We start from the raw sequence: 14,811 nt of genomic DNA, 5'->3' as shown, positions 1-14,811 counted from the left end.
AAGATATTCATGCATAAAACGTGGCCAGCAAAGTAGCTCACTTGGATAATGTATAGTTGTATCATATGCGACTCACACTGAAGGATGCTTCAGTGCTATCTATGCTGTCTTTCCTTCTCTCTCTGTCTTGCACTTTCTTTTTTTTTTTAAAGGTTTTTGTTTTATTTATTTATTTATTTATTTTGTTGCCCTTGTTGTTGTAGTTATTATTGATGTCATTGTTGTTGGATAGGAAAGAGAGAAATGGAGAGAGGAGGGGAAGACAGAGAGGGGGAGAGAAAGACAGACACCTGCAGACCTGCTTCACCACCTGTGAAGTGACTCTCCTGCAGGTGGGGAGCCAGGGGGCTCAAACTGGGATCCTTCCGCTGGTCCTTGTGCTTAGCGCCACCTGCGCTTAACCCACTGCGCTACCGCCCGACTCCCTGTCTTGCTCTTTCTATCTGAAAAAAAGTGGTGAAGCCCCAGATGACTAAAAAAATTATAACATTTGTAGGCTTCATTTCTGACTATCTCTGTCTTCTTTACCTCCTTTGCATGCTTTGTCTTTTTTTTTTTTTCTGGAGATTATGATCAATATGAAGACATTTTTTAAAAAAGATTTTATGTCTGTATGTATTTATTTATTTATTCCCATTTGTTGCCCTTGTTTTATTATTGTAGTTATTATTGTTGTTGTTTTTGTTGGATAGGACAGAGAAATGGAGAGAGAAGGGGAAGACAGGGAGAGGGGAGAGAAAGATAGAAACCTGCAGACCTGCTTCACCACTTGTGAAGCGACTCCCCTGCAGGTGGAGAGCTGGGGGTTCGAACTGGGTTCTTTAATGCCGGTTCTTGTGCTTTGCACCATGTGCCCTTAACCTGCTGTGCTACCACCCGACTCCCATACTTTTTTTTTTTTTTAAGTACCTTGACTTTAAAAAGACTTAAAAATTTTGTTTTGATTTTTCAGAGTTGTGTCAGTTTGTTACTGCAACTAGAAGTTGTAGCATTAAAAGCCATTCGGTCAAAGTAATAAGATGAGGATAATGTACTGGCACAAGTTACCCTGCAAAGTTGGTTTAAGGATAAGGAGGACATATGAGAAGTGTATTGAGTTACTTAGAAGAAAAACCTCAAAACATGGTGTCTATCATTAAAATGTTTCAAGCTCTTTATAAAAATAACATGTTATTTCTCAAATTACAGGGCACTCTAAAAGTGAAAGGGGGAAATACTCTTTTCAAAATAGCAATATTTTTCCACCACTGCTGTATGTAAAATATTTGAGAGCATTCAGGATTTTCTCTAATTTAAAGATTGTATTTTAAAAATTTATTTATTAGAGAGAGAGAGAGATAAAAAGAGGGAGACAGAAAACACAAATCACTGCTTAGCTCTGGCAAAAGGGTGCCAGGGTCTGAACTTGTAGCCTCAGCCATGCAGACTGGTTCCCTTAACAGGCTATAAAAATTATTGAAGGGAAAGTACCCCGATATATTACAGTTAGATGCTATTAGACACAAGTTCAAGATTCCTATTATTATTATTATTATTTAGTTGCCACCAGGGTTATCACTGGGGCTTGGCCCACTATTTCTGGTGGCCATTTTTCTTTCTTTCATTTTTATTAGGTAGAATAGATAGAAATTCAGAGTGAGATGAAAGAGAGACACTTGCAGAGCTGCTTAACTATTCATGAAACTTCCCCCTTTGCTAATTTTTAAAGTAGGTATTTTTATCAACTAAATCAAAAAAGGCGAGAGTAGGGCAGCGGGTTAAGTGCAGGTGGCACAAAGCACAAGGACTGGCACAAGGATCCTGGTTTGAGCACAGGCAGTGAAGCAGGTCTTCAGGTGTCTATCTTTTTCTCCCCCTTTCTGTCTTCCCCATCTCTCTCCATTTCTCTCTGTCCTGTCCAACAACGATGATATCAGTAACAACAACAATAATAACTACAACAATAAAAAAACAAGGGCAACAAAAGGGAATAAATAAACAAATATTTTAAAAGGCATTTAAGGTAAAAAAAACAAACAATTTTGGTCAGTAAATAGATAATAAGTATTAGTAGCTCACTTTGTAGAACATGTTCTTTTATTAAAAATTTATTAATTTATTTATTATTAGATAGAAATTGAGAGGAGAGGAAGAGCTAGAGATAGCTAGATAGACAGAGAGACAGAGAGATACCTGCAGCTCTACTTCACCACTCATTGCAGCTTTGCTCCTGCAGGTAGGATCAGAGATTTGAACCTAGGACCCTGAGCACCACAGTGTGTGTACTTAACCAGGTACATACATCAATGCCTGGTCCCATAGAACAGGCTCTGACCTTCAAAATATTTCCACATATATCACTGAGTTTCACAATTACTCTGTGAAGTTGGAGTTATCCTAATTCCTTCTCATTCAGTTTCTTTTAAACAGGACTTACTTATTTAGTGGCTTATTAGTGAGACAGATCAAGAGGTACCAGAAACTATTCTGGCATATTCATTGCTAGGGATTGAACTTGGGGGTTCCATGCATTTAAGTCCTGTACCCTACCCACTGAACTACCTTTACAGCCTTTTAGGTTACTCTTATAAAGGGGAAGCTGGATCTTAAAGAGAAGTTGAAACAGATTGAACCTGAGGCTGGCATCTGGCTGCAGGCCACTATATTTTCAACCCTTGACTTTTAAGACTTCCCAGATTTCAGATCCAAAGTTTGTTGCTTATGTAGCTTAAGCACTTTAGATAAGTCATCTTACCTGAGCATTGCATAAATAGAAAAAGAAAAAAAGTATCTACACTGCATAGGTTTTTTTTTTTTTTTTTTTGCTTACAGGGTTATCACTGGGTGCTGGATGCTAGCCCTAGGAATCCACTGCTGCTGGCAGTCATTTTCCCCTTTTTTTTCCCCTCTCCATTTTATTGGACAGGGCAGAGAGAAATTGAGAGACAAGGGGGATATATAGAGGATAAGAAAGAGACACCTGCAGATCTGCTTTACTGCTTGTGAAGCTACCCCCCTGCAAGTGGGGGGCGGGGGCTGGAATCAGGATCCTTGCATGGGTCCTTGTGCTTCTACTATGTGTATTTAATTGGGTGTGCCACTGCCAGGCCCCCTGCATAGGGTCTTTAAAAAGCTCAAAGATGCTAATGCTCATAAGTACATGATTTTTGCAAAGATGATTCTTGTGTCTTTGCTTTCTTTCTTGTGGGTATCTTTCTCTAGCACTAAAAAAACAGAAATGACTCATATTCTTAGCAACAGAATCATAGATTTTTCTGGGCCTGGCTCCAACCTGCCTGCGCTAGGTCCTTGTGATCTCCCATAAGGTGGTAGAATCACTCTGAATGACATGGACATTTTGTTAAGAAGATCTCTTAGTCTGTATACTTCACTACTGAAATATGGTTCAGTTAAGAGTGGGCAGATATGTTTGTGTGGCTGTGGGTTCAGCCTAGACTTTATAACCTGTGAGACAGCTTGGGTTTGAATCAGGTCAGTTGAGCTGGCCAGGCCTGCATCTGCCCAGATGACAGGTGAGCCCTTCAGGCCTCAAGGGGGCTTGAATGTCATTGCTTTGGCTGAGGTTTTGCAATCATATGACTCAATGACATGGCACCAAGAAACACAACAACCCAAGAAAAGAAAAAAAAAAACAAAACAACAGTACAGGGGGAAAATTCCCTCCCTACTTCTGAGGCTAAAATCCAAACAGCTGCTAACTCTCAGGTTGAACCATTGACAAAAAACACAAAGGAAACTTAGGGAACACACAAGAATAAAGCAGTTAAAAAGAATTACTGAGTTAAAAGTCATGGCTAGATACATTAATTCCCCAATAAAGAAAAAAAATATTAAAAAAGAAAAAAAAAGTCATGGCTAGACTACTTTGCTTTCTTTAAATTTATTATTATTATTATTATTATTATTATTATTTTATTGGATAGATCCAGTCAGGAATTGAGAGGAAAGGGGGAGACAGAGAGGGAGAGGGACAGAGAGACACCTGCAGCCCTACTTCACCACTTGTGAAGCTTTCCCCCTGCAGGTGGGGGCTGACTGGCAGCTTGAACCTGGGTCCTTGCGCTCAACCAGGGGTACCACCAACCTACTTCGCTTTCTGCTCTTCATCTATAGTAGCTTTCTGAAGCTCATCAAAATTGAATTTTGTTCTAATATACGGGTGAAAATAGAATTACCCAAACAGTTTTAAGCTGTAGGTAAACCCTGACCATCGTTATCACTTGGGGGTGGGTGGAAAGGAGTCAAGGAAAGGAAACACTGAGATGCTCTGTACTTGTCCAGTTTTGTGTGCTAAACCAAATATGCCTTAGGGTCACCGAGAGTCAGCAAACACAGGCCAACTAGGAGAATACTGAGAACCATCAGAGGTGCAGTAAGTTTCTTAAAGCAAGCCAGGTGCTCTGTTTTGTTTACTGCTGAACTGTCTTGCAGATGTTGCTGCCAGGGCTAGCTGTGCCTGCTGAGTCTTCCTATTCATCTGGGGTTGGGCTGGAAGTGGCTCCTAGAGCTAGTACAACAATCTCTACCTGGGGCAATCTCAGGGACATCCTCAGAACCTGCTTAAGAACTTAAGTATGTCAGGGGAGAGGGAAGTTGAGGAATTTTTTCCTACTTCCCTCAACATTTCTAGGGTCCTAAAAATTAGTTTTGTGGGGAAACTGCTGAGATAACCAGAAAAGACAGTGGCAATGTGGGTTACTGAGACTCACCCGAACAACATAGTTAAATCTCCTGGAGTCCAAAATGGCTGTTGAGAAGTCCAGTCTGTTGAAAGCTTCTCCCAAAGTGCAATATCCGTGGCGCTAAATATGAAAACAGCAGGTGCAAAGGTTACTCCTAATATGAAGAGGTCATTCTCTAGAATAGTCCAACTGGACTCAACCCAACAAACTCAGTCTCTTTTTTAGGTTATCTGTGTGCTTCTTTCCTGTGTCTGGAAACCCTCACGAACCATGGAGATGGGCAGGATAGCAGACAGCTGCTCTAGTTAGTGATTCATGCATTACACAGCCCTCTTCATGACTTTGCATTTGGGCCCTGGTTCTATGCATGCACCAGAATGGGCATGATTGTGTAACCAGGAGAGGTTGAGTGCTGGCTATCTGAAATGTGAGATGATGATGGCCAGCCACACTAATATACTCCTGGGGAAGAAATTAGGCCCACCTACATCAACTCTTCCTGCCACCTTGCTTGCATCTCGGACTCCTCTCATCTTGATCATTTGAAGTGTTTTTAATGGCTTCATGAGAAGCAACAGGAGTTTTGATCTTTTACCTATGAACACACAACGAACTGGGAAGAGAGCCATAGTTCTAGTTCTATTCCAAATATCTGGGTGGTCTTGACACTTCTGGCCTCAAATTACAGAGGGAACTAGAATTCTCCAAGGTCCCTGATAGCAGTAGAAATTCTATCATTCCAACACACTGCCCTGTATTTTACTAGGTATGTGAGCAAATGCCTGTGTAGAGAGAAAAAAATTATATAAGATGGTCTTATAAAGTCCTATGCAAGTACAGTTGGTATGTCTTGTCCCCTCTTACAGCTAATCAACTACTGGGGTGAAATCTAAAGAGATCTTAGACCAATAATAAGGCACAGACCTGAGGGCAATGCCAGGGATTTAAAATAATGCATGTGGAAGTTCACCTACTAATTTGCTTTTCTCTTTCTGTAGTTGAAAGCTATGATGGATGGTTGGAAGGAGGTTGTAAACAATTACCACCCAAACCCAAGAAAACAGCCATGGCTTAGTGTAATACTGTTGCCAATTTAACCCCTATCTACTTGGGAAGGCATAAGCTAAGCATGCTTTGAGAATCAACAAATGGACAGCCTACCTCCTTAGTACTTCCTTTGTGAACATAAATCCATTTTTCTTGGTGGAAATCTATATAAGCAAACAAAACAAATGGCTTTATAATCTGCCACATGCCTAGCATTTAAAATTTGTCTTTTTCATTTTATTACAGAAAATAAAGTTTTGACAAAAAATACAAATACTGACAATCTAGAAGAGGCCAGTGCCTAATTTCCATATTGTATAAATGCTGGCATTCTAATTTACTTTATCAAAAGCAGTCCTAATCATTGAGTCAAATCTAGTACCCTGAAGTTCTGTATTAAAAAAACAATTGAATAGTCAAGTAAAAGCTTTTTTTTCCAAGTCAAATCTATAATTCAGACAGGCAATAATAAGTATAAATAGAAAAGAAATCATGATGAAGCCATGTATCCCAGATGAGTTAGACCAAATTTCTGTAATTCCTGCTTGTTAACAGAAATGTATATCTTCTATGTATATCTTCTTAATACATGTATACAGTATCTCAAAATGTTAATGGTATTTATACAAGGAAACTTACACAAGGAAATCTATTTTAAAACCTCAAAACATTGTTCAGAGTGAAAGTACACAGTGGAATTGATGACTGTAACACTGGACAATAATGATATTCACTAGATTAAGTGAATAAAGGGGAATAAAACCCCAAGAAGCAAATGATTTACTTATAGACAAGACTGTAAGAACACGTTAATCTTGTTCATAAAATGCACAGCCAGTTTCATGGATGTAAAGATCCCAGTAACCATTTCAGTGACATGTAAACATGAAAGCAGGTATCTAACATGTGAGGTGTGATTCCACCCCTGCCCCCAGAACAAATCATAATGATCTCCAAATAGCATGTTTCTTAAAGTCAATGCTAACAGCTTACACTGTGTTTTGGTTTTGCTGTTCAGTATGTCTTTCTTTCTCTTCTTGGCTGCAAGATCATAGTTCAGGCTGTTGAAAATATTTTCCTTATTGTATACTTCCTTGTTTCGGTAACTAGGAATAACAGAAGACAAGAGGGGGGCAGTGAGCGATAACAGCTATGCTTTAGTATGAGTTCTTCCTAGAAATAATTAATTGGACTATGAAACACAGGTATATAGTCTCCTCAAACAAAACAATAAAAATCACTCAAAAGAGACTGGAGGATAGCTTGCCTGGTAGAGCGAGTGCCTTACCATGTGTGAGGCCCTGGGTCTGATCGCTGGCACTACATAGGGGCACCATGAACAGTACTGATGGGGGGGGGGACTTCCATGGATGACAAAATGGCATTATGATGTCTTTCCTTTCTCTCATCTCTCTTTCTAAACACACACACACACACACACACACACACACACACACACACACACACACACACATCACTCAGAAAGAAGTATGTACAGGAGTCGGCTCTTCTAGGGTGTGATGCTATTACATCTTGGTGGAAGGCAGAGATGGGTCCTCTACTTCTTTTGAATTCCTCAACTGTGCCTGCTATTGTATCTGGCACACGGCTAGCTCTTCACTGAGAGCTATCTTTTCATTAAGAGCAATGCATGCTACTATCCTATTAATTCATGCAAAATTGGAGAAGGAGGAGGAGGAGGAGGAGGAGGAGAAGGAGGAGGAGGAGGAGGAGGAGAAGGAGGAGGAGGAGGAGGAGGAGGAGAAGGAGGAGGAGGAGGAGGAGGGAGGGGGTGGTTAGTCGATTGACTGTAATATACAATGCCTTCATTTTGCAAAAGCATCCAGTCCAGCTGCTTTAGAAAACAGCTTTAAGGAGTTGTAACTCTCACACTATACAATTCATCTATATAACATGTTCTTGAGTTTCTTTTACTAGTATCCTATCTTGTCTTTAAAACATGATCATATTTCCAAAAATCTGAGTACAAACTTCATTTCTAGATGTGTTTAGTGCACTGTGAGGGTTGTTTAGGTTTCATGAAATTTTTAAAAATTTCTTTATGGGGGCTTAATGTTTTACAGTTGACAGTAAATACAATAGTTTGTACATGCATAACATTTCCCAGTTTTCCACATAACAATACAACCCCAACAAGGTTCTCTGCCATCATGTCCCAGGACCTGAACCCCCCATTCCCACTCACCCCAGAGTTTTTTACTTTGGTTCAGTACACCAACTTCATGGAATTTTTTTGTGAAGACTTTTGGTCATACTGTGAAGACTTCTGGTCCTCAATGAAACAAACTGAATTTATAATCTATAAACTTATAGGGCTGAAAAAAACAGAACTGCATGACTCAGACAGATCTGAAGGATGTGAAGGTTTTATTTGGATTATCTGAGTACACTCAGTCGGGCTGAGTTCTATTCTGTTGGAATATGTAACTTCAGAGTAAATATCTTTAGAATTTCAACAAAAGGGATACAGGTGAAGCAGCTGAGAAAACATAGGAAGACAGGTCCCCATCTCTCTTAACTTCCATGGGAATATCTATATATCTATATCTATAGATCTTTATCTATATATCTATATCTATATATGGAGATAGAGAGGGGAGGAGGATATTTATAATGCCAGGTAGTGGTGAGATTTATAATGTCAGGGGAGGCTTTCTTATGATATCAGTATATTAGACTTCTTTAATTTTTTCTGCATTCAAAATGCTCTGATTGACATATACTGCTGCCATAATTCTGATGAATAAAATGAAGCACACTTATCCCATTCCATTCCACAGACATTGTATACAAAGACAAGAGGGAGGATCTGAAATGATCTCCTCTATCCTCCTGCTGCAATAATCTCACAGGCAGCACTTCAATTAGTACAATAACTAGCTTGCTAAAATGCTTACAGGTGACACCATCAACAAGCAACCATTTCTGGACTCACAGGGATAAACTAGCTTGCTGGATAACCAACCATTTGTTATTCTTCTCTAGCAAAACCTTGCTTAATTCCATTTATTGAGTTTCCTAATATCTTTAGCCTTCTCCCTTTTCATTCTGGGAAATGGGTTATTTTTAGGTTTCAGAGAGATTACCGCAGAAATACCCTCTCTTAGAGGAATTTTTTTTTTTTTTGCCAGCAAAGTTTTTGCTGGGGCTTAGTGTCTGCACAACTCAACTCTACCATTACCAGAGGCCATTTTTCTTTTCATTCCACTAGACAGGATGAGAGATAGAGAAGGAGAGGTAAAGAAAGGAGAGGCACTGCAGAACCAAACCACTGATAGTGAAGCTTCCCCCTTACAGGCATTCCCATGTGGTGGTGACCTGGGGCTTGAAAACAGGTCCTTGAACATATGTGTCCTCTACTGGGTGAGCCAACTTCTTGCCCAAGATACTTTCTTGATCAAGTTAAGGGTGAATGTCATGTGAGTGTTTTTGTCTACTTCCAAGTCTATTGGGGTGCAAATACACTGGCTAATTAGTTATTTGCTCCAAAGTCAATAGGAAAAGAGACAAAACAGAGTTCTTAAAGTTAAGAAATTTCAACCAAAGTTGATAAGAAGAGAGAAGATGGGAAATTAGCGGACCAATCCATGATGTACCAAAGCTGCGAACTGCTTTAGAAAGCAACACTAAACTCTGTGTGCAAAAAAGACCACGTAAAGGCATGGCTGATTTTAAGAAAACACACACATGCAACACAAACCTAAACCCAAACAGCATTCTATAGCCAGGGAACCATAGGATGACGCGGTCTTATTCTCAAGCATGCATTTAAGTCACAGCAGAAACTCTTGAAAGCCTGGACCATAGATTGTGACCATTCTTCAGAGATTTTGAATACTTACATTTCATGTTATTATTTTCTAATTGAAAACATTCCTCAAAGGAATTTGAGCACTTGCTTTCTTCACAGAAACTCCAATAACCTGCAATAAGCCCCTGTGACTCATTTCCAAAGCTAATTAAGAAGAATTTGACATAATTGACCATACTCTCCAGCTGCTGAATGTTGAAAAGTTTTAACCAAAGAGAAACTGCTGCACTTTTGGTGTGGTTATTAGGTTTTGGATCCAGAGGTAGGTCCTGGAAGGGAGGTCTATGGGTTTAGTTGTGTTGCCTGCTTATATCTTGTGTGTGTGTGTTTTAAAGCAATGATATATTCAGCTTGAAGCTATTTTGAGAGTTCAATTATGTTCATTACAAAGAAATGCAAAGCCAATGGAAAATTACAGCTGAAATTTTTAACAGGAAAAGCCACAACCATTTAGGAACCCTGAAATTTACTTAAATAAGTAAAACCATTGAAAGAGGTCACTTTTCTTCATTAGATTCAATAAGCCAGTGATTTTCTAGTTTGCAGTCAGTCATTACTGATCTTGATTTTATAAGCATAAGCCTAGAATAAGAAAAAAGCCCTCTTTTAGGCTTTCTCTACCATCACAGGTACCCCAAGATGCTGAAAGACAACTTCAGAAAAGGCGGAAATATTTCAAAATAAGACCATTTTACCTGCAGAGATAACAGAAAGAGAAGGTGGAAAAATTCCTTTTTTTTTTTTTGTTTCAACTGAAATTACAAGCCATTTCAGAAAACTATAGCCTATAGCCTGCCCCAAAGTATCTGTAAAAAGGCAAGATTTCTATGCTAATTTGCTCTTATACCCTGCTTGTCATATGCAGATGACAAGAACCAGAATTGCTCTTGTACACAATAAGCATTCATAAAAACCTCAACTATTATTTTTATTTTCATATGTACTACTCAGCTAGTGCACTGAGATAAACTTCCTGCTTCCTAGTTCAGTCTTAGTTAGACTCTTGGTAGAAAGCAACATCTGAGTTTTCTGAGAGTGTAGGTCTGGAGAAGAGCTACCCAGGCTCAGTTGAGATCAGTCATCCTAGGAGTAGGGTGGGGTTGAGCCCAGAGTTAGCATTGTGCTGTGTAGGGTGTCTCTTGGCCACTATTTCCTTGAAATAGTCTTGAATCACCTTGCTCTATGCACAGCCTTTTCTTTGAATTTTTAATCTTCTCCACCCAATTTAACACTTCTTCTCAGGCAATTTCTTTCTTTCTATCATTTTTTTTTTTTTTTTTTTGAGAAGGGATATCACTTTCAGCTTATCTAAAAAATGCTACCAGAGCTATGAGTTCTGGGCCCTTAGCTTCTAAGAGCTTTGTAACATTCAGTGTTGGAGGGGTACAGCGAGGGGGTGGGACCATGGAGAGGAAGGGCAGTAAAGTTTAGAGATATGACCTGCAGGCAAACAGTGGTCCATACTGTGTGCCCCATCTCCCTACTCCCACCCCCAGACTGAAATTTGCCACCTACAGCCCTTACCCCAGACTCTTGTTCCTCTTGCTTGGACAGCTCATACAATGGTACTTGAAATTAGACTAGTGTAGCATGCCTCTGTAGGCCTGTGACACACAGACACACACACAGACACACACACACTGTAGGCCTGTGACACACAGACACACACACAGACACACAGACACAGACACACACAGACACACACACACACACACACACACACACACACACACACACACACACACACATTTTTCATATGTTTTTAGTTTTTTCCTAACTGGATAGACATTTGACTTCATCTGTGCAGGTGGGCACTCAGCCCAATCCTGATATCACAGAGAAACATCTCAGGGCTGCAAACAGTGGGGGGAAATTTGAGACCAGGAACCTAGGACTCAAAAGGCCAATTGCTTTTAAGATGTTGTCAGTCTTCTCATGCTAAGTAGGGAAGGGATTGTTTACAATTGCTGGGGAAAAACACTCTGCAAACACATATCCAGCTGCTTTCCTAGGAGCTACTAAATAATTCCTAAACCCTGACTCATCAAGAACCCCCAGGCAGTCACTACACTGATCACCATTTGTGAGTGGAACCTCTAAGCTGAGTTGTGAAATTGGAAGGAACCTGAACCGGCTAGGTTAACCTTGTGTGTGTGATAAGTCAAAACCACCTTCAGGCCTTTCAGACTGTGGAAAGAGAGGCCACTATTTAACTATGATATTTACTTCTAAGAAAGAATGATACCAGCCTCTGCCACAAAGCATGTATAGTGTGAATATTTCTATGAACCAGAGAGTTTTGCATTTTGAATCCTCTCCTGCTGAACCCAACTGCCTGCTTTCTTTTGAGATGCATTCTACAAGTATGTTTGGGTGAGTTGTGACACAGATCAGCAAATTACTGTAACTTCCTAAAAAGAATCTAAACTGTTATACAGAAGTAAAGTCCCCAGATATTAGGTCATCATTCCTTAGGAACAGAAAGGGACGAAGGAAGTTTCTCATCTAGGGAGGATAGGCAAATTGGTAACTCAAGTACCTGAAAGATACAGCCTAGTGACAGTAGCGTCTTTAGTTTTCTATTCTTTTTATTTTTGTAAGTAACTTTATTTTTGGCATGTAAATTATCTGATATTCTATAAATAGGATTTCTTTATAGTCTTTCAAGATTCAATAGAGACTGATTCAAAGTATCTTTCTTTAATATTAAGGTCAATGTGATCTTGCATCTCCTATTATCTCCAAGATTAAATAATTTGTTCATTTATGGTTTTCAATGAAAAAAAAAAAACAACAAAGAGAGTTTGATGCATTACAAATAGCAGACATATGGGGAGGCACTGGAGGTCAAGTGGTCCAAAGAACCAAGTTTACATGATAGTTCTTGGCAAGTGGGTACAGGCCCTGTTACAGAATTCTCCAGTAAAGTTAATTCTCCAGTAAAGTTCTGGCTCCAAGGTAGCCAATGGCGACTGGATTGCAGATCCATTCTGCAACTGCTTTCATTTTTCTCTTTGCTCAGACCAATTAGTGTGCTCTGAAAGTCAGCTGATCCAAAACTGATTGATTCCAGACCACCTTTATTTTTAATTGTAAGAAAATACTTGTTTTTTTAAAGAGATATGGAATGAGAGAGATACCAGAATACTGCTCAACTCTGGCTTATGGTGGTGCTAGAAACAGAACCTGGGATGTTGGCGCCTCAGGAATGCCAATCTTGTGTTCTAGCAAGATGAGCTATCTCTCCAGTTCCCAGACTACTTGACTTACTAGTTCGAACACTTCTGTGTTATTAATCAAGTCGGACACTTGCCTAGCTGACCTTGGATTTTCCACCTGATTGGCTACTCAGATGAGACCTGGGACCAGGTACGTTTTCTGCTGTCCTCAGACACCATTTGCTGAGAGAGTGCAGTCACTAAAGCAAAAAGACCGACTGGAAGGATCACTAAAGGAACAGGTGCAAATGCTTTATCTTCCTAGAAGCTGAAGGCATGTGGGCTGAACCCCACACTCCCCTTTCCCTCTGTATCTCTGCAGTCTATTTATTTATATTTATTATTTTTATTTTTTAAATTTAGTCACAATTGCGCAGGTCGGCCTCCAGGCGACCATCTGGCCGCCCCCTCCTCGTTACTCACCCTCCCTCTTCACTCTGGCGGTGGAGTGAGAAATCTGCAGGCACTAGGGCGGGGTGAGGGGGTGGGGTAAGGCGAGCACCCTGCCCCCTCCCACAAACTGCTCGACCTTGTTTTCCTTAGGGCAAAGAACCCTGAAGCTGTGTTAAGTCTGAACAGGTCTTCAGAGGGGTACAGAATCCTGCCAGGAGTTTTGCCCCCTTGGCTGATCTTGTGCAATAAGAGAAAGCAGAGTCCCTGAGTCTGTGCTTGTGGGGGCAACGCACTCTCGGCCCTTGGCCAGGGCCCTCGATCCTCAGCAGTCGGGACCCTGGGTGCCCCTCCACACCCCAGTTCTCCCTCTCGGTCGCCCCCTGAGCCCAGCCCGAGTCTGCTCTGTTGGGTTGCAGCTTGGTGGCAGGTCCCCTCACCTGCTGAGGTCGCTCACAAAGTTGCCGCTCTTCTCATCCAGGAAGCGCTTCCAGCCGTCGGCCGTCTTCACCCAGCTCTGCCCGGGGGAGCGCCAGTCTTGCCCGAGGAAAGGCATGGCACCGCGGCCAGCAGGGCGGGCAGGGGGCGCACGGGACAGGCCCGGCGGCCTCGGGGACGCTCCCCTGGGAGGGTGCTCGGTGTGCGGGGTCGAGGCCGGGGTGAGCGAGGGGCGCAGCCTGGGTGGCTGGAGGGGCGCAGCCGGGGTGGGCGAGGGGCACAGCTGGGGCGGCTGGAGAGTCGCAGCAGGGGCGCAGCAGAGGGCGACTGCGCGGTGAAGGGGCAGGTGCTCAGGGGATGTGAGTCCCAGCGCGGGCAGCGGTCGGCGGTCGGCGGTCGGCGGTCGGCTGGCGCGGGACTCGCAGAGCCGGTGCCAATGCCTGGGTGCGGTGGCCGCGGCCGTATTTATCCCGGGCCCCTGGCCGCGGCTCTGTTGCCGGAAGAGCGGCTTGCTCTTAGCCCGGCCCCCGGCCGCGGCCACGTGGCTTTGTTGACAGGCTCGACCTGTTTTCGCGGCGCCGGGGGCCGCTCCTCCTCCTCCCGCTGTTGCACAACAGCGCGTGTGGAAAGCCGAGGCGGCGCAGCCAGGTCTGGGCCCTCGCCCCCCCCCCCCCCGGCCCCGCCGCGCCCCCGCGCCAGGGGCGCAGCTGACCGTTTCGCGCTGCCCTCCGCCCGGCTGTCCCAGAGTCGGCCCCCCTCCGCCCCGGAACTGTCACATGAGGCCCCAAGTCTGCACAGCCCCGGCAGCGGGGCTCTGGCACAGCATGACCGGGATTAGAATATTGGGGGTACACCTGGCTTCTCTCACTGCCAGCACCTGAGTCTTGGCGGAGGGGAGTCACCGCAAGGTGGGATGGACTGCAGTGATAGTGCTTTCTCACCCCATCCTGTCCCCCCAAATGTCGTCGAGTTCGCGCCTCTCTCCCTTCTGAGTGAGCAAGGGAGCTTAGACAGACTCCCCCAATCCAGAGCACCCTCAAGTTTCAGACCCCAAGCCTGGCCCTGCATTGCATCCCCAGGGAGCAAGTGTCCCAAGCATTGGTTTAGGGTTTTCTAGGACTGAGCGTTTGCTTCTTTTTTGACGATACTTTGTACCCACTTGCCCACCCCTGCCCCCCTCCCCCGTCCCCAGTCTCCCGTACCC

The 14,811-nt window shown here is 42.7% G+C and overlaps 1 protein-coding gene across 1 annotated transcript in view; it reads right to left on the bottom strand.

Moving 5' to 3' along the window:
• The window catches only part of FBXO32 (F-box protein 32), a 43,177-nt gene extending 28,894 nt beyond the window's left edge, over positions 1-14,283 (bottom strand). Inside the window, exons 1-4 of the mRNA XM_007520797.3 lie at positions 13,610-14,283; positions 6,723-6,835; positions 5,844-5,893; positions 4,710-4,802 (exon numbers count right to left, since the gene is read on the bottom strand). Coding sequence (XP_007520859.1) covers positions 4,710-4,802; positions 5,844-5,893; positions 6,723-6,835; positions 13,610-13,725 — 372 coding nt within the window. The 5' untranslated portion in view covers positions 13,726-14,283. The remainder of the gene's footprint in view (positions 1-4,709; positions 4,803-5,843; positions 5,894-6,722; positions 6,836-13,609) is intronic.
• Positions 14,284-14,811: the final 528 nt, after the last annotated feature.

This window comes from Erinaceus europaeus, chromosome 1 (assembly GCF_950295315.1).
Source record: "Erinaceus europaeus chromosome 1, mEriEur2.1, whole genome shotgun sequence".
NCBI lineage: Eukaryota > Metazoa > Chordata > Mammalia > Eulipotyphla > Erinaceidae > Erinaceus > Erinaceus europaeus.
This window is presented reverse-complemented; position numbering and strand designations above follow the sequence as displayed.